At 42.4% G+C, this 26,091-nt stretch overlaps 1 protein-coding gene and 1 long non-coding RNA gene across 2 annotated transcripts; both read left to right on the plus strand.

Moving 5' to 3' along the window:
* The first annotated feature begins 521 nt into the window (after positions 1–521).
* LOC135541380 (uncharacterized) lies at positions 522–2,150 on the plus strand. Its single transcript, XR_010455965.1, has 3 exons — positions 522–858; positions 1,837–1,921; positions 2,013–2,150. It is a non-coding gene; the product is annotated as an uncharacterized LOC135541380 (long non-coding RNA).
* A 161-nt stretch (positions 2,151–2,311) lies between these two features.
* znfx1 (zinc finger, NFX1-type containing 1) lies at positions 2,312–18,342 on the plus strand. The gene is made up of 13 exons (XM_064967579.1): positions 2,312–3,307; positions 3,413–3,699; positions 4,053–4,285; positions 7,817–7,948; positions 10,378–10,526; positions 10,727–10,870; positions 11,141–11,258; positions 12,417–12,646; positions 12,886–13,025; positions 13,602–13,902; positions 14,950–15,060; positions 15,168–15,263; positions 15,475–18,342. The coding sequence occupies exons 1-13, from the start codon at positions 2,402–2,404 to the stop codon at positions 17,926–17,928; spliced, it is 5,301 nt and encodes a 1,766-aa protein (XP_064823651.1). The 5' UTR covers positions 2,312–2,401; the 3' UTR covers positions 17,929–18,342.
* The last annotated feature ends 7,749 nt before the right edge of the window (positions 18,343–26,091 follow it).

The raw sequence follows: 26,091 nt of genomic DNA on the forward strand, positions 1-26,091 counted from the left end.
AAACCAGATATTTTTCATGTTTTTTGTGTGTGTCAAAAGCCAGGGGCACACTCCAACACTTAGACATAATTAACAAACAAATTATGTGTTTAGTTTGATCTTGCAGACTGAGGCAGCAGGGAGGTTCTCTTGATAAGTGTGTGAATTTAGCAGGACAGGAAAATTGCCAAGTAAGCACTTCATACTTTTGGGTGTCAGGTAAAAAGTACATTATTTTCTTTAGGAATGGAGTGAAGTAAAAGTTGGCAATAATATAAATTGTACAGATACACAAACTACTTAAGTCAAAATACTTGAAAGTGCTTCTTAAACTTTGCACAACTGCTCAATTGCTACAACAGAGAGAGCGAGCCAGTGCAGCGTTATGTATATATTTTAACTTCCGAAGTGTTTATGATTAGCCATACTGACAAAAAAGAGCACCATATTATTGCTCAATATGTATTTTCGTAAACATTAAAATTATCTCTCTGAAATATTGTACCAACAAGTAGGGCGTGTAGTTTCATTTCTGACTCACTTGCACTTCGTATCACTTTGGAAAGCGTAACGGGCAGCAGATCACTCAAGTATCGTCAACATTTTTACAAACAACAGGGCGTGTAGTTTCATTTCTGACTCACTTGCACTATGTAACATCTTGGAAAGCGAAACTGACAGCGAACAGGCCTGGGCCCAGTTTAAAGAGCACCTCGCGGAATTCCCCAACGCTGATCCGCAGAGACGAGGACAGTAACAGAGCGAATCATTACTGTCAACCAGACAACAAGGACTACAGAAATACGCGTATTTAAAAGTTTTATGTAATCTGCAATTGGACACTAAATCCTATCAAAAATATTCACACGTTCAGCAAAGGTAAGCAATTCTATTTTACTATGTAAAATAAAAATGTATCACATATGAACACCCTATTTCGACAAGTAAATACAATTCTGGATAAGATGTCACGTCAGTCACACTGCTTGGTTTATACACTTGTGGAACAGTTCAAATCGTTTTCCTAGTTTCAAAATGTGTCTTTGTGAGAGGTACTGACATGTTTAAATCATTGACCTATTTAAGCGACTAGCGCTTAGCTCAGACGTCCATATATACCCACACCAATACATGCCACCAGATGTCTCTTCACAGTCCCCAAATCCGGAACAGACAACGGGAAACGCACAGTACTACATAGCGCCATGGCTATTTGGAACTGTCAAGCAGTAGAATCAGATTTTTAAAACGGATAAAACTACACGTTATGGATCAGCGCGGATTGTGAAGAGACAAACACAGGCACACAGGGCATTCGCTAACACACGCACTCTACACACATTTGAATATAGTTATTTTTCTGTGTTGAGTTTGTATTGTAGATATGTTATAGTTTTATTGTATGTAATTGTGATTGGACCCTTAGGAAGAGTAGCTGCAGATCCGGAATAAAATACAAATGATTCATTTACATAATTCCATGACTGTCCTAAAACACTGACATTTTGTTGTGAAATATTCATCCTTGGTTTCGAAGGATCCAAATTGATTTCGATACATTGATTGAATCAGCCATATATATATATATATATATATATATATATATATATATTATTCACTGTATCCAAGTGACATCATTTCAGTAGAAATGAAACCAACACTATTTCCGCATAATAAAACATTTATAAAAAATGTCCACGTAATAATTGTCTGTGTCCAATAGATGTCGCACGGCATCCACCACAATGTACAATAGTCATGCTTGCCTCTGTTTTGGAATAACTTTAAACAAATTGATTAATGCCATTGATATAAACATTCAATATGTGTTTTGCTGGGTTTCATTTCTTGTTCTAGTGGACCAATAGTAATTCAGCCTGAATGGAAAACCCAAACAGGGGCAGGAGAGGTAGAGGAGCCAACCATGTCGATCACAGAATAGGTAAGGAGATTCATTTTGAGTTTTGTATAAGTAAGACATGATTGGCATTTCCTTCATTAAATTGATATAGATTTCCCTGTTTGTCTCTCAGGTGCTGAGGCTGGTCAGAGAGAAGAGGAAGGGATAGCCAACCCAGGGGGAAGGGGAAGGGGGGCCAGGGGAGGGAGGAGAGGTGTTAATGGGGGGAACCCAAGGGAGGATAGGAGAGCGCCAGACGCCAGGGGAGTAAGAGGAAGGGAGGGTGCGAGGGGTTGGGGAGGAAGAGGAGGAGGAGAAAGAGTGGACGGCAGAGGAGGAGGGGAGGGTGCGAGGGGTTGGGGAGGAAGAGGAAGAGGAGGGGAGGGTGTGAGGGGTTGGGGAGGAGGAGGAGAAAGAGGAGGAGGGAGAGGAGGAGGGAGAGGAAGAGGGAGAGGAAGAGATGGAGAGAGAGGAGGAGGGAGAGGAAGAGCTGCAGATGGTGGCGCTCCTCATGTTCGTCCAATGGGGTACAAAACGTTGGAGGAGCTCTCAGGGAAAGAACCTTCAGAAATAGCCATTACTCTTGCCTCCAGTTATGGACTGCAAGCTCTACTGGACGAACGAGAGATGCGAAAGGACCTCGTTCAGCTCCTCTGCCAAGTCCTCTGCAAGGCCTTCTTGTCCAAAACTGACCGTCAAACTATACAGCACTTGGCTGGCTTAATCAAGCATTCTGGATTCCTCCGAACCATCCTGCCCCATTATGTGATGGGAATGGGGTCAGAGTTCGACCTCACTCGCCGGGAACAGTACCCCCAGCACTTGGACAACATCATGACCCTTCTCGCTGAGGTGCTCAGGATATTCCCGGCTAGCTCGACCCAGGCCGTGTCCATGATAGTGGCCCTCTTCAGACCAGTCATCAACAGCCTGCGAGCTGTGGGGGTGGATGTCCTGGGGCAGACGGAGGAGAACCTGGAGAGGATCCAGGTCCTGGTGGAGCACCTCCAGGAGAGAGCCAGGGAGGGCACCCTAAAGTCAGACAACTACTCCTTCATCACCCCCCAGGAGGACGCCCCACCTGGGGAGGCCGACTTCAGGACCCTGTCCATCTACCCCACCCCCGAGGAGTTCCACCAGGAACAGAGGCCCTTCCTCAGGCCCAACCTCATCTTGAAACGCTACGCCAGCGGACTGCTGTACCTGGACACGCACTTCCGGCTCATGCGAGAGGACTTTGTGAGGCCTCTTCGAGAGGGCATCCAGAAGCTGCTTCAGAACCAGCAGGACCTGGGCAATAAAGACGTCCCTTTGAGGAAGAGGCGCTTCGATGACATCACAGTGTACTTTGACACGCGACTGGTGGTTCCAATGTGCACCCGGTCTGGTTTGGCCTATAAGGTCCAGTTTGACTCCAAACCTCTTAAGGTCAGTCAGTTCTATTGAGTATTTGAACAGAAGAAATATAACTTACCAACATTGTGTAGTAGAGTGCATTCAATATATGTTCATGTTATTCTCTGTCCCACACAGTTTGTCCGCTGGCAGAACTCCAAGCGGCTGATATATGGGTCCCTGGTCTGCATGTCCTGTGACAACTTTGAGACTTTCCTGTTTGCCACTGTGTCCGACCGGGACCCCAGGGAGCTAGAGAAGGGCTTTGTCCAGATCATTTTCTCAACGGAGAGCAGGCGAGCCCTAGCCGGAGTGGAGGCCCACCAATCCTTCCTCATGGTGGAGACAACCGCCTACTTTGAGGCCTACCGCTATGTCCTCGAGGGGCTGCAGGAGCTGGAAGTAGAGGATCTGCCCTTCCAGAGGTCGGTGTACTGTCTGTCGTTGTTGAATTCAATCATTAGTCAGCCCTATGTATGTACTGGCTGTCACACCGGTGGTGTTGATGCTATGAGAGAGAGTCGGCTAAATATTTCTTTCCACCATGTTTTTCTGATATTGAGAATCGCAGATTGCGTTCATACAGTTCCATACTTCTGATCTTAAAGTGCTTAACATGGTTTGTGGGTGACTTACCTCTTCCACCAGCTGCTAGATGATATTTAGCAGATATTTTGTGACAGAACATTTACTGCATATCAATTATTGTAATGAAGATTGAGAACTTTCTGACTAACAAAAATTGTATTTTTGATTTATGACAACTTGTAAATTGCAGGTATATAGTGGAATGTAGCTCAGAGGTCCACCCTCCTGCCTACCTGCCAATGGGGGATACATATGACCTGTCTGCTATTGCGGTGCCTGAGTTTAAGAGCAGCCGCTTCCACACCCTGGATCCTGAAGCCTGGCCCCCCATGGAGCAGCTGGGATTGGACGAGTCCCAGATGAGAGCACTTCAGCTCGCCCTCACCAAGGAGCTGGCAATCATCCAGGGACCCCCAGGCACAGGTGGAATACATATAGAACAAATGATACATATTGAATTAGATCATGTTTATGTACACTACCGTTCAAAAGTTTGGGGTCACTTAGAAACGTCCTTGTTTTTGAAAGAAAAGCACAGTTTTTTGTCCATTAAAATAACATCAAATTGATCAGAAATAGAGTGTAGACATTGTTAATGTTGTAAATGACTATTGTAGCTGGAAATTGCAGATTTTTTATGGAATACAGTTGAAGTGAGAAGTTTACATACACTTTGGTTGGAGATTAAAACTTGTTTTTCAACCACTCCACAAATTTCTTGTTAACAAACTATAGTTTTGGCAAGTCGGTTAGGACAACTACTTTGTGCACGACACAAGTCATTTTTGTTTACAGACAGATTATGTCACTGTATCACAATTCAAGTGGGCCAGAAGTTTACATACACTAAGTTGACTGTGCATTCAAACAGCTTGGAAAATTCCAGAAAATTATGTAATGGCTTTTGGAGATTCTGATAGACTAATTGACATCATTTGAGTCAATTGGAGGTGTACCTGTGGATGTATTTCAAGTCCTACCTTCAAAGTCAGTGCCTTTTTGCTTGACATCATGGGAAAATCAAAAGAAATCAGCCAATACCTCAGAAAAACAATTGTAGACCTCCACAAGTCTGGTTCGTCCTTGGGAGCAATTTCCAAACGCCTGAAGGTACCACGTTCATCTGTACAAACAATAGTACGTACGTTTAAACCCCATGGCACCACGCAGCCGTCATACCGCTCAGGAAGGAGACGTGTTCTGTCTCCTAGAGATTAACGTACTTTGGTGCGAAAAGTGCAAATCACTTGGAGGAAAAAGGAGGAGGCTTGCAAGCCGAAGATCACCATCCCAAACCTGAAGCACGGGGGTAGCATCATCATGTTATGAGGATGCTTTGCTGCAGCGGGGACTGGTGCACTTCACAAAATAGATGGCATCATGAGGCAGGACAATTATGTGGATATATTGAAGCAAAATCTCAAGACATCAGTCAGGAAGTTAAAGCTTGGTCGCAAATGGGTCTTCCAAATGGACAATGACCCCAAGCATACTTCCAAAGTTGTGTCAAAATGGCTTTAAGCACAACAAAGTAAAGGTATTGGAATGGCCATCACAAAGCCCTGACCTCAATCCTATTGAAAATTTGTGGGCAGAACTGAAAAATTGTGTGCGAGCAAGGAGGCCTACAAACCTGACCCCACGTTACACCAGCTCTGTCAGGAGGAATGGGCCAAAATTCACCCATCTTATTGTGGGAAGCTTGTGGATTACAAGCTTCCCACAATAATTATCCATATAATTGTCCTTCCTTATGACGCCATCTATTTTGTGAAGTGCACCAGTCCCTCCTGCAGCAAAGCACCCCCACAACATGATGCTGCCATCTTTGTGCTTCATGGTTGGGATGGTGTTTTTCAGCTTGCAAGCCTCCCCCTTTTTCCTCCAAACATAACGATGGTCATTATGGCCAAACAGTTCTATTGTTGTTTCATCAAACCAGAGGACATTTCTCAAACCGCAAACCGTAGTCTGGCTTTTTTTATGGCGGTTTTGGAGCAGTAGCTTCTTCCTTGCTGAGCGGCCTTTCAGGTTATGTCGATATAGGACTTGTTTTATTGTGGATATAGATACTTTTGTTCTGCTTTCTCCAGCATCTTCACTTGGCCCTTTGCTGATGTTCTGGGAGTGATTTGCACTTTTCTCACCAAAGTACGTTCATCTCTTGGAGACAGAACGCGTTTCCTTCCGGAGCGGTATGACGGCTGCGTGGTCCCATGGTGTTTATACTTTCGTACTATTGTTTGTACAGATGAACGTGATACCTTCAGGTGTTTGGAACTTGCTCCCAAGGATGAACCAGACTTGTGGAGGTCTTTTCTGAGGTCTTGGCTGATTTCTTTTGATTTTCCCATGACGTCAAGCAAAGAGGCACTGAGTTTGAAGGTAGGACTTGAAATACATCCACAGGTACACCTCCAATTGACTGAAATTATGTCAATTAGCCTATCAGAATTGTCTAAATCCATGACATCATTTTCTGGAATTTTCCAAGCTGTTTAAAGGCACAGTCAACTTAGTGTATGTAAACTTCTGACCCACTGGAGTTGTGATACAGTGAGTTGTAAGTGAAATAATCTGTCTGTAAACAATTGTTGGAAAAATGACTTGTGTCATGCACAAGGTAGATGTCCTAACCGACTTGCCAAAACTATAGTTTGTTAACGAGAAATTTGTGGAGTGGTTGAAAAACGAGTTTTAATGACTCCATCCTAAGTGTATGTAAACTTCCGACTTCAACTGTACATCGTTGTACAGAGTTCCATTATCAGCATCCACTCCTGTGTTCCAATGGCACGTTGTGTTAGTTAATCCAAGTTTATAATTTTAAGTCTAATTGATCATTAGAAAACCCTTTTGCAATTATGTTAGCACAGCTGAAAACTGTTGTACTGATTAAAGAAGCAATAGAAGTGGCCTTCTTTAGACTAGTTGAGTATCTGGAGCATCAGCATTTGTGAGATCGATTACAGGCTCAAAAGGGCCAGAAACAGCCCTTTCTCCTGAAACTCGTCAGTATATTCTTGTTCTGAGAATTGAAGACTATTCCATGCGAGAAATTTCCAAGAAACTGAAGATCTCGTACAATGCTGTGTACTCCTCCCTTCACTGTGTACGCCTCCCTTCACAGAACAGGGAAAACTGGCTCTAACCAGAATAGAAAGAGGAGTGGGAGGCCCCAGTGCACAGCTGAGCAAGAGGACAAGTACATTAGAGTGTCGAGTTTGAGAAACAGACGCCTCACAAGTCCTTAACTGGCCAGCATCCCGGAGTCGCCTCTTCATTGTTGTCATTGAGACTGGTGTTTTGCGGGTACTATTTAATGAAGCTGCCAGTTAAGGACTTGTTTCTCAAACTAGACACTCTAATGTACTAATCCTCTTGCTCAGTTGTGCACAGGGTCTCCCACTACTCTTTCTATTCTGGTTAGAGCCAGTTTGTGGTGTTCTGTGAAGGGAGTAGTACACAACTTTGTACGAGATCATCCGTTTTATTGCTTCTTTAATCTGAACAACAGTTTTCAGCTGTGCTAACATAATTGCAACAGGGATTTCTAATGATCAATTAGCCTTTTAAAATGATGAACTTGGATTAGCTAACACAATGTGCCATTGGAACACAGGAGTGATGGTTGCTGATAATGAGCCTCTGCACTCCTATGTAGATATTCCATAAAATATCTGCCGTTTCCAGCTGCAATAGTCATTTACAACATTAACAATGTCTACATTGTATTTCTGATCAATTTGATGTTCTTTTAATGGACAAAATGTGCTTTTCTTTCAAAAACAAGGACTTTTCTAAGTCACCGCAAACATTTGAATGGTAGTGTACATGTACAATTTCTAGGCTGAAAGTTTGACATTGATATGCCATGCTGCTTGATGTATTGGTGGACTTGCAGGAGTATAATACTTTTGGACATTCGTTTTCTCTCCTTACTCATAATCTCAGGGAAGACCTACACAGGACTAAAGATCGCCCAAGCTCTTTTGACCAATCAGGAGGTGTGGAAAGGTGTCTTTGGCTCCTCCCCAATGCTGGTGGTTTGTTATACCAACCACGCTCTAGACCAGTTCCTGGAAGGTAGGGCTCCTACTCCCAGACATACTGAACTATGGATGTATGGTATATGAATGCATGATTGTCCCACACTACTTTTGCTTCTTGAATTCAGTTATTTTCAACCTCAAGCCATTCTTGAAAAATGTCATAATTTGTGTTTTACCAGATATAATTCTGAAGGGCACTTTAGTCATCATATGTATCAGCAGCTTTTTCATTTGTTTAACATTATGCACCATAGGCATCCCCATATATTCCCATTTAACAGACGCTTTTGTCCAAAGCGACTTCCAAGTTCATTTAACATTATGGTCCCATAGGCATCCCCACAACGCTTCGTTTAACAAGCGCCATGCTCTACCGACTGAGCCACACAGGACATTATGCACCATAGGCATCCCCAAGTTCATTTAACATTATGCACCATAGGCATCCCCAAGTTCATTTAACATTATGCACCATAGGCATCCCCAAGTTCATTTAACATTATGCACCATAGGCATCCCCAAGTTCATTTAACATTATGCACCATATGCATCCCCAAGTTCATTTAACATTATGCACCATAGGCATCCCCAAGTTCATTTAACATTATGCACCATAGGCATCCCCAAGTTCATTTAACATTATGCACCATAGGCATCCCCATGTTCATTTAACATTATGCACCATAGGCATCCCCAAGTTAATTTGTTTAACATTATGCACCATAGGCATCCCCAAGTTAATTTGTTTAACATTATGCACCATAGGCATCCCCAAGTTCATTTAACATTATGCACCATAGGCATCCCCAAGTTAATTTGTTTAACATTATGCACCATAGGCATCCCCAAGTTAATTTGTTTAACATTATGCACCATAGGCATCCCCAAGTTCATTTAACATTATGCACCATAGGCATCCCCAAGTTCATTTAACATTATGCACCATAGGCATCCCCAAGTTCATTTAACATTATGCACCATAGGCATCCCCAAGTTCATTTGTTTAACATTATGCACCATAGGCATCCCCAAGTTAATTTGTTTAACATTATGCACCATAGGCATCCCCAAGTTAATTTGTTTAACATTATGCACCATAGGCATCCCCAAGTTCATTTAACATTATGCACCATAGGCATCCCCAAGTTCATTTAACATTATGCACCATAGGCATCCCCAAGTTCATTTAACATTATGCACCATAGGCATCCCCAAGTTCATTTAACATTATGCACCATAGGCATCCCCAAGTTCATTTAACATTATGCACCATAGGCATCCCCAAGTTCATTTAACATTATGCACCATAGGCATCCCCAAGTTCATTTAACATTATGCACCATAGGCATCCCCATGTTCATTTAACATTATGCACCATAGGCATCCCCAAGTTAATTTGTTTAACATTGTGCACCATAGGCATCCCCAAGTTAATTTGTTTAACATTATGCACCATAGGCATCCCCAAGTTAATTTGTTTAACATTATGCACCATAGGCATCCCCAAGTTCATTTGTTTAACATTATGCACCATAGGCATCCCCAAGTTAATTTGTTTAACATTGTGCTCCATAGGCATCCCCAAGTTCATTTAACATTATGCACCATAGGCATCCCCATGTTCATTTAACATTATGCACCATAGGCATCCCCAAGTTAATTTGTTTAACATTATGCACCATAGGCATCCCCAAGTTCATTTGTTTAACATTATGCACCATAGGCATCCCCAAGTTCATTTGTTTAACATTATGCACCATAGGCATCCCCAAGTTCATTTGTTTAACATTATGCACCATAGGCATCCCCAAGTTAATTTGTTTAATATTATGCACCATAGGCATCCCCAAGTTAATTTGTTTAACATTATGCACCATAGGCATCCCCAAGTTCATTTAACATTATGCACCATAGGCATCCCCAAGTTCATTTAACATTATGCACCATAGGCATCCCCAAGTTCATTTAACATTATGCACCATAGGCATCCCCAAGTTCATTTAACATTATGCACCATAGGCATCCCCAAGTTCATTTAACATTATGCACCATAGGCATCCCCATGTTCATTTAACATTATGCACCATAGGCATCCCCAAGTTAATTTAACATTATGCACCATAGGCATCCCCAAGTTAATTTGTTTAACATTATGCACCATAGGCATCCCCATGTTCATTTAACATTATACACCATAGGCATCCCCAAGTTCATTTAACATTATGCACCATAGGCATCCCCAAGTTAATTTGTTTAACATTATGCACCATAGGCATCCCCAAGTTAATTTGTTTAACATTATGCACCATAGGCATCCCCATGTTCATTTAACATTATGCACCATAGGCATCCCCAAGTTCATTTGTTTAACATTATGCACCATAGGCATCCCCAAGTTAATTTGTTTAACATTATGCACCATAGGCATCCCCAAGTTAATTTGTTTAACATTATGCACCATAGGCATCCACAAGTTTTTACCAGACGGTATTGTAAGAGTGGGTGGGCGAAGCAACAGTGAGGCCCTGAAGCGCTTCACTCTGGGGGAGCTGAAAAGGTCCCATGACTTCCGCCGCAAACTACCGCAACATCTTCGCCGTGCCAACAGTGAGGTGAGAGTTAGTGTGGGAGACCTGAAAGTTACGCTCAAATTTGAGAAATAGTCTTAAAATGTAAATGAGCACTCCAATTGAAGTCAATGTAGCTCAGTATGTGTCAGGAATGTAACAACCAGGTTGGATATCTTTTGGGCAAATAGTCCTTTAGGGAAACGATACCACATACTGATGCTCAGAATATTGTTTCCTCTCAGATCTATGATGCATTGCGGACCGAAGAGACGAAGATCCAGACTCAGTCTGTGCAGCTGGAGTGTAGTCTGCGAGGCGTTCTAAGGGAACAGTTCCTTCAAAGGTTCATCTCAGAGGAGCACTGGGATAGCCTGTCCCTGCAGCCTGTGAGTCGTTGATACCACTGTCAAATATAAAGTGGTGACTACTGCTATGACTATAACTCATAGTTCCACCACCTCTGCTACTTCTAAAACTATGATGATGTCATATAGGATAACTACAATGAGGACGATAACCCCTACTGCTTATTCAAGGCTTAAGATTCATGTAAACAAAATAGACATTCCCAGAAAAGCTTTATGATCCGATCTGTGTTAATCTGCTATTGGCCAGAGTGGAGACAATACTTACTCTTGATATGTACTTTTCCTCAGGCACTGGATGGTTTTGAGAGCTATGGTGGGAAGAAGCCGTCTATGATAATGGAGTGGCTGGGGTTAGGTTCCACTGCCTTCCAGCAGAGGACACCACATCCTCAAAATGACAATGCAGGTGAGAAGCCACTGCAGTACCACTGAACAAAGTCATAGGGCTGGAACAGTTATTGTATAATCTCGTAACTGACAATTATGGACAATAACCCTGAACTTTAAAACAATTATTGTCATAATCTTTTTACTACATTATTTTCAGTAGAAGGGGGATTCACCTTTATATTTAAGTAGATATGGTTTACCCAATAGCAGTTTTTTATTTTTTTATTTTTTTTACATGAAGTGAAAAAGTTGGTAATCATTATATGAACAGAATGGCACGGTCGGGAGGAGAAGCTTAATTTCCAAAAGTTCCAAGCGACAGGGGTGTCCCCAAAGCTGTGTTGTATTCATTAGGTACAGTATATTGTAACTTGTTTTCAAAGATAGGTTATAATGCATTACAAGCAGTTTGTTTAAAAAAAATGTAATAATAACCGTGCTTGACAATTCATTGTTACCCAAAATTGCATAATCGTCACAGTAGACGAGACACAACATGATCAGACAGACATAACAACTGGAACAGGTGCAAAGCAAATCAAAATCAAATTGTATTTGTCACATGCTCTGAATACAACAGGTCTAGACTTTACCGTGAAATGTTTACTTTATGAGCCCTTACCCAACAATGCAGAGTTTAAAAAGTGCTTCTCCTTGTGGCCTTGTATTTGTCAACATTGCTTGTGAATATATTATGGCTGTAGTTCACATAGCTAGCTAGTAGTCTGCTGTATCTATTGAACTCTTTTATGTTTTCTTTAAAATTCCCTTTGATCCTGAAACTATATTGGGTGAAGCAGAGTTCAGAGTTCATCGAATCAAATGTTATTTGTCACATACACGTGTTCAGCAGATGTTATTGTGGGTTTAGCGAAATGCTTCTAGCTCCGACAGTGCAGTAATATCTAACAAGTCATATCTAACAATTTCACAACAATTCACACAATACACACAAATATAAAGTAAAGGAATAGAATTAAGAATCTATAAATATTTGGGTTAGAAATGTCAGAGCGGCATGGCATTGACTAAGAAACAGTAGAATAGGATAGAATACAGTATATACATATGAGATGAGTAATGCAAAATATGTCAACATTATTAAAGTGACTGTTGAGAGAACTACTAGGAATAGAAACTCCTCACACATTTTACCCTCTCTGTTTTGTGATAGATGGGGAAATGGACGAAGATGATGAGGAGGAGGAGGACCTGATCGAGATAGCGGAGGAGGCAGACCTGATCCAGATGGAACGCTTTGTAGAAGTCTCAGACATGCATCATAGTCACGATGATGATCGAAGAAAGATGGAGGAGACAGTCAGGGATATGGCGGAAATGATGCTGGCCATGAACCTGGAGAACACTCTGATACATGCAGAGCAGAGTGAAGAAGGCTGGGAGGTGAGAACCTACAACGTGCCTTGATCCAAACTTATTGTATAACAATATAGCCAAAATACATTGCATCATACAATATGTGAATCACAAACCAATTTAGCTGCTTATTGATTTAAAATGACAATCTCCTGCTTCATTTTCACTGTATTTAGCTCAGGAGTTTGGTAGAAAGGCAGGTGCTGGGTTAAAGGTAGAGTTAATGTTATTTGAAAAGTCTGAAGTGTCTCTCTCTGTGTGCGCAGATACAGCGGGTGCAGAAGAGGAAAATGAAACATCGTATTAGGAGAGAGCTGGGCAGCAGCTCAGCCATGAGTGAAGATGAGGAAGACACCATTCTGGATGTGTGGACTCTTAGTCTGCCAGACAGATGGAGACTGTACCGGTAATAGTCTCTCTCATCCCCTAGGCAACGCCAGACTGCGAGAGCGTATATTCCCATTGTGCATAATTATGTCAACTAATTACTGAGAAAATGTATCTCAGTAGATGCATGCACTGAACCCCTCACCTCTACAAGTTTCTGTCACCCTGGCAATGTAACTGTGCTTAGTTTGTGCAAAGTGCACAGTCGTCATGACCACACAAACCACACAGTTGTGCGATTGACTGTGCCACCTTAAGTGACGCATGTTTTGATCTGACTGGGGAAAAGACCAGTGCAATGCTCAGTTGTGTGCCAAGCCAAAAAGCCATTTTGGATGATGCAATAAAGAAATTGTCACAGCTCCAGCGTGTTGGATTGACTCAGTAAATCATACAAGGAATAAAGGATTCTGCTCTATACATTATCTACGAATCTCAGGTATTCAGAATTTGATTGTGACAGTGTTATGTCAGGTAAACACAACTTTTCTATAGGAACTTTGTTAGTTTTATGACCTGCGTATGTAGACTCCATTAGTGGCCTTACCGTCAAATGCTACCAATGACCTCATCTGACGCTGCTCTGTGTTCGCAGGTTATGGGTGGGGCGTTATCGGACGGAGCTGCGTATGCGAGCCCAGCAGGCAGAGCAGGACTATCAGGATGCTGCCGAGCGTCTGGCTGAGATTCGTCTCCGTGAGGACTTATGTGTCCTGAAGGAAGCCAAGGTCATCGGCATGACGACCACGGGGGCTGCTAGATGGCGCAAAGCTTTGCAGGAAGTGCGCCCCTGTCTAGTGATCGTGGAAGAGGCAGCAGAGGTACTGGAGGCCCACACCATCACCACTCTGAGCCAGGCCTGCCAGCACCTCATTCTCATTGGAGACCACCAACAGGTACTGGACACTCATTGGCCAGGCATGGTCAACTTCCCTACTGTTATGCCTCTAAATCCAGTGATTGAATTGGACATGAAAATTGCTCCTAATGTTCAATTGACTTGAACATTGCTCCTAATGTTAAATTGACTTGAACATTGCTCCTAATGTAAAATTGACTTGAACATTGCTCCTAATGTAAAATTGACTTGAACATTGCTCCTAATGTAAAATTGACTTGAACATTGCTCCTAATGTAAAATTGACTTGAACATTGCTCCTAATGTAAAATTGCTCCTAATGTAAACGATTGAAAGTCCATGGTCATTTTAATTTCTTATTGAATTGCAATCAACTTCCAACTCTGCTTGGGGCTAAACGGAGTGTTCACCCAGCTATAATGTCTTACGTAACTTGACTTGTTCCTTTTAGCTCTGAGTGAAAAAGCTAAAGCACTCTGGGAATATCACATATTTTACTCAGTTCAATATAATCCACTTTTATTCAAAGCTGGTATTCTTGAGATGTGCACTTTACTTTCGTGTAGGTGGATCACACTTTTGATGAGAAAAAAAGCTTTGGCTTTGAAGTGCTATTAATCAAAAGTTAGTGGTTGAAATCTAACACAGTCAGGCAGAAACAAACTGAGTACCATAACTCATATTATTTGAGAATGTTTTGTATCTTTCCCACACCCCCTCCCACATACATTCTTACCTTGTCCCCTAAATAAAGCAGACACACATTAACAACTGAAAAGAAGCAGGAAAACAAGATAGGATAGCAAAACTGTGAGTTTTTATTTTCAAATACTGTATACTTTTCGTACTCTTTTTATTTTACTTTATTACATTGATTTGTGAGGGCCAATGCACATTTATCAAGATTTCTGTAAATGTGATTTAGTCGAACGGCAAATGTTTATCTTTGGGCAGGTTCTGTAAAAACAGTGTTCAACAACAAGTAATAGAGTTGAGGAGATGTTGTCTAAGTGTTGAAATGAGGTGGTCCATTCCATCCTCTCTTGGGCTTCAGCGGTACTTATGGTGCTCATTGTGTCCCTAGCTCCGGCCCAGTGCAACAGTGTTCGAACTGGCCAAGAACTTCAATCTTGAAGTGTCCATGTTTGAGAGGCTGATCAGGATGGGCTTTCCATACGTCAGACTTAACTACCAGGTACGTGTGGGGAATCTAAAGGGAAAGTGTATATGGATAAACCAATTACCTCTTGTTCTTCATTGTCCATTGACCAATCCTCTAACTCTGGGTCTATCCCCGCACAGCATCGCATGAGGCCAGACATTGCCCGTCTCCTGGTCCCGCACATCTACTCTGAGCTAGAGAACCACCCCTCAGTGATGGACTATGACAACATTAAGGTTTGTCAATGCTTTCAGAGACTTTTTACATGGTAGTTACCCTCCTAGCAGGAGTGCATTTAAAGTGTACTGTATACTGAATATCAATCCATTTCAGCATGTCATAAATTCAATGAACCATTAATGAAGTACAATACACAGTCCATGTGTAGGCCTTAGAAGTTAGTTGCGGTCCAATAACCATTGTATTCACCTCCCTGTTGTCTTGTAGGGTCTTCTCTCCAACATGTTCTTTGTGGAGCATAACTACCCGGAGGAGGAGATCAGGGATGGAAAGAGTCGCCAGAACCTCCACGAGGCCTTATTCGTGGTAGCGTTGTGTCGCTACCTCCTGTTACAGGAATACCAGCCGTCCCAGATCACCATCCTCACCACTTACACTGGCCAACTCCACTGTCTGCGCAAACTCATGCCAGCCAAAGAGTTCAATGGGGTAAAGGTTCATGTTGTTGACAAATACCAAGGAGAGGAGAATGATATTGTCCTGCTGTCGCTGGTTCGAAGTAACAAAGAGGGGAAGGTGGGCTTCTTGAACATCCCCAACCGTGTCTGTGTGGCCCTGTCACGGGCTAAGAAGGGTCTCTACTGCGTTGGAAACATGGCCATGTTGGGAAAGGTCAAGCTTTGGAGCAACATCCTGCACACACTGCGAGAGAAAGACCAAGTGGGCCCTGCCCTGACCCTGTGCTGCCAGAACCACCCTGAGCGACACATTAAAGCATTCTGCGGAGACGACTTCAAACATGCTCCTGAGGGAGGCTGCAACCTGCCCTGCGAGTTCCGCTTGAACTGTGGTCACGTGTGCTCCAGTGCTTGCCACCCGTACGACCAAGAGCACAAGAAGTACACATGTAACAAGAAGTGCCAGAAGGTCCTCTGTGAGCTGGGGCATCGATGCAAACTTCTGTGCTACAAGAAGTGCCCAACAGACTGCCTTACGCGGGTAGAGAAAATCATACCGCGATGCCAGCACAAGCAGATGGTGCCCTGTCACCAGGCTCCAGAGCGGTTTGTGTGCCAGGAGCCCTGTCAGAAGATGCTGGTGTGTGGCCATCTATGTGCCACTGTGTGTGGGGAGTCCTGCACCACCACCTGCATGGCAACAGTCACCTTGGAGCTCAAGTGTGGACACAAGCAAGAAGGTCCCTGTCATTATAGGAGATCTACAGTACAGCCGGACTGCAGGGCACCTTGCAAACAGATTCTGAAGTGTGGCCACCCCTGTCCTGGTTCCTGCCAGAGATGCCACCAGGGCCGCTTCCACTTGGGCTGTTTCCACCGATGTGATAAGCTCCTAGTCTGCTCCCACAAGTGTCGGGAGCCCTGTACACGTGACTGCCCTTCCTGTCCAATTCTCTGTGAGAATCGCTGCATCCACAGTGCCTGTAAGAAGCCCTGCGGCCAGCCCTGTGCCCCCTGCATAGAGCCCTGTGCCTGGCAGTGTCCTCACCAGGGCTGCAGCAAGCTCTGCCATGAGCCTTGTGACCGTCCACCCTGCACCCAGCCCTGCACCAAAACCTTGCAGTGTGGGCACCCCTGCATCGGCCTGTGTGGAGACCCCTGCCCCAACAAGTGCCGTGTTTGCCACCGCGAGGATGTTATGGAGATCTTCTTTGGTACGGAGGACGATGCTGAGGCCTGCTTTATTCAGCTGGACGACTGCGGACACATCTTTGAGTCCACGTCCATGGATATATACATGGGGATGGATGACAACCAGCAGGCTACCGAGGAGCAGCTCGCAGTAAAGTTGAAGGAGTGCCCCAGGTGTCGCACTCCCATCCGCAGGAATCTCCGGTACGGGGCTTACGTCAACCGGAGTCTGGCGGTAATTGAGAAAGTTAAGGAGAAGATTAATGGAGCACAGTCAGATATTGCGGCACAAAAGGCGGTCCTTAAGCAGCAATGGATTGACAAGGAGGACTTGCAAAGATATCTACCAATGGAGTACATACAGATCGAGAAAAAACTAAGGGCCTCCCACCTCACAGCTAAGGAACTGTGGATCACAGAAAACAAGATGTCCTTCCTTGAGAGAGTTGGCAAGTTGCTGAAGATTAGTAGGCAGCACATGTCAAGTCCGGAAGTTTTCCACTTTGATAAGAAAGTCGAAGAGTTCCTGAGGTGGCTGATGGATTGTTACCAGAAGTTCTCGGAGCAGCAGGCTTCTGATCTGCAGAGCGAGCTACAGAGGCTGTCCTTTTTGGCCGAGCTCAACGCCCGCTGCAAGATGGCTAAGGACACAAGTCGTGGGGTCAAGGTTCAGGCTGAGGTCACAGCCATAAGGGAGGTTCTGGAGAGAATGCAGCCATTCACTCTGCAAGACGAGGACTCGGTAAAGCAGGCACTGAAAGACTTGGCTGAAAAGCTACCAAGCTCTGGCCTGGGGATCAGTGATGATGAACGAAAGATGATACTCTCAGCCATGAGTTTGGCTAAAGGCCACTGGTACTCCTGCCCCAACGGTCACGTCTATGCCATCGGAGATTGTGGAGGCGCCATGATGAGCCGTAAATGCCCAGAGTGCAATGCTACGATCGGTGGAGCAAACCATGCTCTGGCAAGTGGCAACAGAGTGGCTTCAGAGATGGATGGGGCACAACACGCTGCGTGGTCTGAGGGTAACAATATACTGAACTTTGGTCTGTTGGACCTTGCTGATTAAAAACTGATTATTTTCTCAGTTTAATTGTGACTTCATGACCGATGTGACAATTATCATAATTTGCACATTTCAGAAAGCGTTGCTATATCAATTGATATATTTAAATGCTGAAATCACTGTAAATGATTCATTGAATGTGATGAAATCAATCTGCTTTGTCAATATAATATTTATTGTTATTATACTTTTTAAAGTGATATCACTCCAGAGTACAATACTGTATTTTCAACCCAATGTACAATTATGAATTACGCAAATGTTAAGGCAGGGTTTTTGGGCCTCAACATTGAGACACCTGTGTGTATTTTTCCAGTCACACCAATAGATGGCAGCAGTGTATTGTTCATTGAACAAAGAGTTGGCTTGATATGTGCAATATGTTTTTTCTAATAAAACATATCTGAGATGATCCCATATATTTGCAAATGGATTTTCTAACACACACACATACACAATTGTGATTCAGCTAACCGAGAAACTCAAAATAAATTAATATGATAAAGGGGCTGAAAAACAACACAAACTCTGGTATGATAAGAAAACACTGTAAATGTAACTAATATACACAAATATATTGTGGGGGGGTAAACTGAAACTCCACCTTGTGTCTTTGACATTGCCCATTTATTTAAATTAGTATAGGCCTACTTTATGTATCGGTTAAATACATTTTCTGAGCATTTTGTGAACTATAGTGTAGTTGTCCCTAAGCTGTAAGTGATTGTCAGGTGGCAGGGCGGAGGTGTTTGACTTGGTGTGGTTAGTCCTATGGCCCTGTCCAGAGACAACCCTTAGTTCCTTCTCCCGAAATCAATAATAAGTCTAGGCGTAAGCAGTATGGCAGTAGCTTTACCCTCGGATAGGTTGGGAGGATTTTGTCCCACATTTCTTATACTTATCTAATCCTCTCAGATCTACACAGGTGCTTGGTTTAGGTACTAAGGGTTGTTTCTGGACAGGGTTCTGTCATCTTATCACAAGCTGCAGGTGTAGGGAACATCAGGACCGTGAGTCGGATAGATGTGAGAGACACACACACACACCGTACACCTAAACATCTGACGTTATAAAGATGACAAACACCCTTTATGCATCATCTAGATAGGTGCCCAAGGCTGCATGGATTTGCAGTATTATAAGCTGCATGGATTTGCAGTATTATAAACTGCATGGCAGGATCAGCAAGTTTCTTGCACTTAGTCAAAACATGACACACGGCTAGCTGGCCAATAATAAAACATCACTGGAATTTCAAACATAACATTCTTGGCCGTGAAGCAGCAAGACCCTAAACAACTTCAAATTCGTGGAAATCGGGGCTGACAACCATTTAGGGCGTTTTGCAGCAGTTTGCATCACTTTATTACATGATGAATGTAGCCTTGTCACAAACCCAGCTCTAATGCAAACCGTGCTCTCTGCAGTAAGAAAAGAAAACTGTAGTGTCAGGATAGACAAAAAAGAGCAAATTTGAAACCATGAATGTCATGCTGTCAGTATTTATGGTGTTTCGGTTTCAGAGACGGACTTGGACTGAAGGAGGCACTGCAGAAAAATGGTAACATCCTAAGGGGCCCGCAGGCTCATCTGTCACGTCAAATTCCCTTAAAAAAATCTGCCTGACTTCCTTAGCTGATTGGACTGTCTTTCAAGGACGATCGAGATTAGAGGAGGATTCAATTGAAGCACATGAGTTAGAGAGGCCAAAATCTGTATTTTTCATGACAATGAATCACTGTCATTGTGCTTAATGGGGAGAAGAGAGCCACTTAAGTGGCACAGATGTAACCGTTACTTCAGTGAGAGGCGGATTCTAGTGCGCGTCTTTGAGCGTTAACTAAATTAAGGCATGGTTACGGTTGGATTGAGGAGACACTGATCATGCAGCGACAGCGGGAGAGGTGGATTAATTCAGTCTTATAGATGTGTGGTTAGGCTACCCATTATATGAAAGTGATTTTGTATAGATTTTTCCATAGACCTAATCTGTTGTCTTTGAATGTCGTGTTCAACACCTTACTATCCTGTATAATATTGTGTAGTGAAGACAGAGTTTGAGGCAGTGCTTGACTTGGACAGGAGCTCACCTGAGCTGAGTACCGGCACCTTAAATGTTCTACTGCTTGAGTTCCTTTCATAGAATATTAGCTCAAAAGTATTGTGGAGCTCCTGCACCTAAATATAAACAGTACCAGCACCCAAAATGAGTACAGAGCCTATTTCAGTCCAAGTCAAGTACTGGTTTGATGCATCAAACCAGTACTGAGAATGAGAATCCACCGCAGGCTAGGAACAGACAGTAGCTAGCTATGTTGCATCCTCATCTCATGTTCTTGGCAGGTGTGATTAACGAAGAAGTTTAAAACCTGTTAAGGCTCGGGACAATACTGCCCCCTTTGGATGAATCGCGTGCCCATAGTAAACTGAAAAAAAATCTGTCCAAAATTGCTAATATATGCATATAATAATTATTATTCAATAGAAAACAGTCTAAAGCTTCTAAAACCGTTTGAATTATGTCTGTAAGTATAAAGTGCCTTGCGAAAGTATTCGGCCCCCTTGAAATTTGCGAACTTTTGCCACATTTCAGGCTTCAAACATAAAGATATAAAACTGTATTTTTTTGTGAAGAATCAACAACAAGTGGGACACAATCATGAAGTGGAACGACATTTATTGGATATTTCAAACTTTTTTAACAAATCAAAAACTGAAAAATTGGGCGTGCAAAATTATTCAGCCCCCTTAAGTTAATACTTTGTAGCGCCACCTTTTTCTGTGATTACAGCTGTAAGTCGCTTGGGGTATGTCTCTATCAGTTTTGCACATCGAGAGACTGAAATGTTTTCCCATTCCTCCTTGCAAAACAGCTCGAGCTCAGTGAGGTTGGATGGAGAGCATTTGTGAACAGCAGTTTTCAGTTCTTTCCACAGATTCTTGATTGGATTCAGGTCTGGACTTTGACTTGGCCATTCTAACACCTGGATATGTATATTTTTGAACCATTCCATTGTAGATTTTGCTTTATGTTTTGGATCATTGTCTTGTTGGAAGACAAATCTCCGTCCCAGTCTCAGGTCTTTTGCAGACTCCATCAGGTTTTCTTCCAGAATGGTCCTGTATTTGGCTCCATCCATCTCCCCATCAATTTTAACCATCTTCCCTGTCCCTGCTGAAGAAAAGCAGACCCAAACCATGATGCTGCCACCACCATGTTTGACAGTGGTAATGGTGTGTTCAGGGTGATGAGCTGTGTTGCTTTTACGCCAAACATAACGTTTTGCATTGTTGCCAAAAAGTTCAATTTTGGTTTCATCTGACCAGAGCACCTTCTTCCACATGTTTGGTGTGTCTCCCAGGTGGCTTGTGGCAAACTTTAAACGACACTTTTTATGGATATCTTTAAGAAATGGCTTTCTTCTTGCCACTCTTCCATAAAGGCCAGATTTGTGCAATATACGACTGATTGTTGTCCTATGGACAGAGTCTCCCACCTCAGCTGTAGATCTCTGCAGTTCATCCAGAGTGATCATGGGCCTCTTGGCTGCATCTCTGATCAGTCTTCTCCTTGTATGAGCTGAAAGTTTAGCGGGACGGCCAGGTCTTGGTAGATTTGCAGTGGCCTGATATTCCTTCCATTTCAATATTATCGCATGCACAGTGCTCCTTGGGATGTTTAAAGCTTGGGAAATCTTTTTATATCCAAATCCGGCTTTAAATTTCTTTACAACAGTATCTCGGACCTGCCTGGTGTGTTCCTTGTTCTTCATGATGCTCTCTGCGCTTTTAACGGACCTCTGAGACTATCACAGTGCAGGTGCATTTATACGGAGACTTGATTACAGACAGGTGGATTGTATTTATCATCATTAGTCATTTAGGCCAACATTGGATCATTCAGAGATCCTCACTGAACTTCTGGAGAGAGTTTGCTGCACTGAAAGTAAAGGGGCTGAATAATTTTGCACGCCCAATTTTTCAGTTTTTGATTTGTTAAAAAAGTTTGAAATATCCAATAAATGTCGTTCCACTTCATGATTGTGTCCCACTTGTTGTTGATTCTTCACAAAAAAATACAGTTTTATATCTTTATGTTTGAAGCCTGAAATGTGGCAAAAGTTCGCAAAGTTCAAGGGAGCCGAATACTTTCGCAAGGCACTGTAGCAGAACTCACAGGGCAGCCAATCTCCCAAACTAGTTTTGGCATCCAGAAAGTTGGGGCAACTTTGACGTCATCGCCCCCACCCTTCCCAACCAGCTATGGATCTGCCAACAGTTTCTATGTCTTCCGCGAGATGTCCTCTATCAGTAGAGCTTTTAATTGTGCAAATCCCGCGAGCTTTGACCCTTTGGCAGCAAAATAGTGAGTGTTGCGAGAAAATACATACGCGTTCGGGCGCGCGTTGGGCACAGAGCTTCCTTTGTTCCAGCTTGCATGAGAAGAAGTCAGATTGTCTGGTTGAATTGAAAATTGTTTTGTACGTTAATAACATCCTAAAGCTTGATTCTGCCCTTAGTTTGACCAGTTTATTCGACATATAATATGTAATTTTGAAGTTTTGATGCGCAACTGTTCGGGACCAGAAGTCATTTTGGATGCATTTCAGCTGAAAGTGGTAGCATATGCTAATACAAAGACACACGACTTGAAACAAAACGATGTATTGGGTAAGTATGACTCCTTCCACTACATTCTGATCGAAGACCATCAAAGGTAAGGGAATATTTATGTTGTAATTTTGTGTTTCTGTTGACTCCAATATAGCGGAGAAATATTGCTTATGTCTGAGCGCCGTCTCAGATTATTGAATAGTGAACGAATTCTGTAACGTTAAAAATAAATGTGACAAAGCGATTGCATTAAGAAGCAGTGTATCTTTCTAACTATATGTAGAACATGTATATTTAGTCAAAGTTTATGATGTGTATTGCTGTTATCTGGTGTTATCTGGCAGAGCTATCTATAATTTCTCCGGACATTTTTTAGCATTTTCTGAACATGGCGTCAATGTAAACGGAGATTTATGGATATAAATAGCATATTATTGGAAAAAACATAAATGTACTGTGTAACATGTAACATTACTGTCATCTGATGAAGATTTTCAAAAGGTTAGTGAATTATTTTTCTTTTAATCCTGCGTTTGTGATTGCATCTTTTGTTCGACAAAATGGCTACATATCGTCTGTGTCTTTGTGGTGGTTTGACATACATATGTGCTATGTTTTCGCCGTAAAACATTTTAGATATCTGACTCGCTGGGTAGATGAACAAGGTGTTTATCTTTCATTTGAGCTATTGGACTTTTTAATGTGCGGAGGTTAAATATTTCTAAGAATATTTTTGCATTCTGTGCGCCACTTTTTGAGTTGAGCGGGGGGGGTGCCCTTGGGGAACGTGTAGCGTGAACACGTTAACAAGATCCGATCTAAATCACTGAATCTGTGCAAACATGTGACATGCATGCAGACTGAGGAGGAGACATGTATGATAGCCTGTAATTCATTTTCAGCAGGCATACGGTCATCCAAATGACTCCCTTATCTATTGTACTTGTGCAGCACGGTTCCCATTTGATGATAGACAGTTTGCTTAAAGTATCATCTAAAATCATCATAAAGTGATGCAAGGTGCTGCAAAGCACCCTAAATAGATGTTTTGAAAGAAAAGCGAGAAAAGCGCCATATAAAATCCATGTATTACAGTGGGCCCTCAGAATAAAGGTTGTTGGAGGTCGTTCGAAACACTGAAAGGTCCGTAACTTTGAAATTCACTTAAAACAGCATCAAACCTTTATAGGAAATGTTAATTGCATATTTACAATGCGTTTTCTAATCCTTTTAACCAGATACTGTAAATATCTGATGTATTTTTAGCACATGGCTTAGTTTTTGCATTGAGTACATGGTTTGATATTGCCTGTTTGTTATTATAACGTTATTCTAATAATAATCATCCCTTAACTGGGCCGTATCAAACATCACACAGGAGTACTGATACGTTCAGGTTTCTCCTGTCCATTCGTTACTTTACAAATCACAAAACTGATCCTAGATCAGCACTCTTACTTTGAGACTTCCATCAAGGTCTTACCTGTGGATCATAACACACTGAAATATTTTCACACACAAGCACTGTTCAGATTGGCTGTGAACTGAAAGGTTGACATTTATAATCAACTAAAGTGATATAAATAGTCTGACAAACCCCATTTGCTGAAATATAAGAATGGGTCGACCATACAGGAGGGCAATTGTAGGTGCATGGACGATTGGTACTGTGTATGCTGTAATCTTTATGAGCCCACATTATGAGTAAATCGTTCATTAAGGCTCCCATGGCTTAATGAACTCCCATTTATCAGCACTACTTCACTTTAAGTGAAAGAGCTTTTGATATTGTAATAAAACCTGGTATAGCTAGCTACTACTGTGTACTGTCCCGATGTATATACTGTAGCTAGCTACTACTGTGTACTGTCCCGATGTATATACTGTAGCTAGCTACTACTGTGTACTGTCCCGATGTATATACTGTAGCTAGCTACTACTGTGTACTGTCCCGATGTATATACTGTAGCTAGCTACTACTGTGTACTGTCCCGATGTATATACTGTAGCTAGCTACTACTGTGTACTGTCCCGATGTATATACTGTAGCTAGCTACTACTGTGTACTGTCCTGGAGATAGGTGCATAGGGATGTTAACATGTGCACTTACGAGATTACATACGTTTGGGAGGGAAGGTGTTTAAATGTATGCGTAATAACTTAAGATACTGAATATATCAATAGTTTTCACCCCAGCATTACGTAAGGTGAAAAGCTGTTTTTGCTGAAAGTAACGTTACGCAGGGCCTCTTGGGTCTTATTCTCCCCTGACAAAGTGGTTAGTGATCAGAGGCCCCAATTCTCCCCATCACTCTGGGTCCATGTTCACCATGCAGCTCATCTCCCAGTGGAGTAAAGAGCTCGAGGTTAGGACTGGGGAAGGAGTGAGCCCACTGACTTAATCAACTATCATTCTCCCCTCTCCATTGGATAACTGCTGAAATAGGCATCACCGCCCTCCTCTTCAATTTCTCTGATATGATTTTACCCTTTCATTTTACTGTCTGTACGGTCCTCTTTGTAATTGACCATTCTCTTCCACTCCAGACTCCAATATCTAATCTTCTTCTCTTGCTTTAGCCCTTACTGATTCAGCTCAGTATCATTTGTTAATAAGCCACATTAGAATTCAATAGACATGTGGCAACATGTTTTTTTGCTGTTCTCTGGGGGAGAAGAGATGTTAGTAAATTACATGACAGCAGCAATTAAAACTTATGACGCTACAAAGTGCAATAACTATGTCTGTCCAGATGTAGGGTGTTATGTCCGTCTAATTGTAACACCCCTTGGTACAGCTCCAAGGGAAAGAATTGGGGGAAAATTCCCATAATTTGTCCTTTCCAACAAAGGGAATATTAGAAAACACAGCCCAAACTGAAATTTCAACGCCAATCTTGGTAGTCGCTCTTCTCAGAATGAAATTATACTTTCTTCTCTGTTGAAAGTTACGTTATTGATTTTTAATTTTTTTATCACCATAGTTAGACCATTCTTAGATCATTCTTAGATCATTCTTAGTGTCACACCCTGACCTTAGATTTCTTTGTTTTCCTTGTTATTTTGGTTAGGTCAGGGTGTGACATGGGTGATGTATGTGTTTATGTCTTGTCTAGGGTTTTTTGTATGTTTATGGGGCTGTTTCTCTCCTAGGTATATTGTATGTCTATGGTTGCCTAGATTGGTTCTCAATCAGAGGCAGCTGTCTATCGTTGTCTCTGATTGGGAACCATATCTAGGCAGTCATATTCTGTGGGTACTTTGTGGGTGATTGTTTCCTGTATCTGTGTTCTCTGCACCAGATAGGACTGTTTCGGTTTTGCCACGTTTGTTATTTTGTATTTTGTGTAGTGTTAACGTTTTTGTCTTTCATTAAAATATGTTGAACACGAACTATGCTGCATTTTGGTTCGATCCCTGCTACACCTCTTCAGACGAAGAGGAGGAAATAAACCGTGACACTTAGATCATTCTCAGATCATTCTTAGACCATTCTTAGATCATTCTTAGACCATTCTTAGACCATTCTTAGACCATTCTTAGACCATTCT

This window comes from Oncorhynchus masou, chromosome 6, assembly GCF_036934945.1.
Source record: "Oncorhynchus masou masou isolate Uvic2021 chromosome 6, UVic_Omas_1.1, whole genome shotgun sequence".
In the NCBI taxonomy this organism is placed as follows: Eukaryota; Metazoa; Chordata; class Actinopteri; order Salmoniformes; family Salmonidae; genus Oncorhynchus; species Oncorhynchus masou.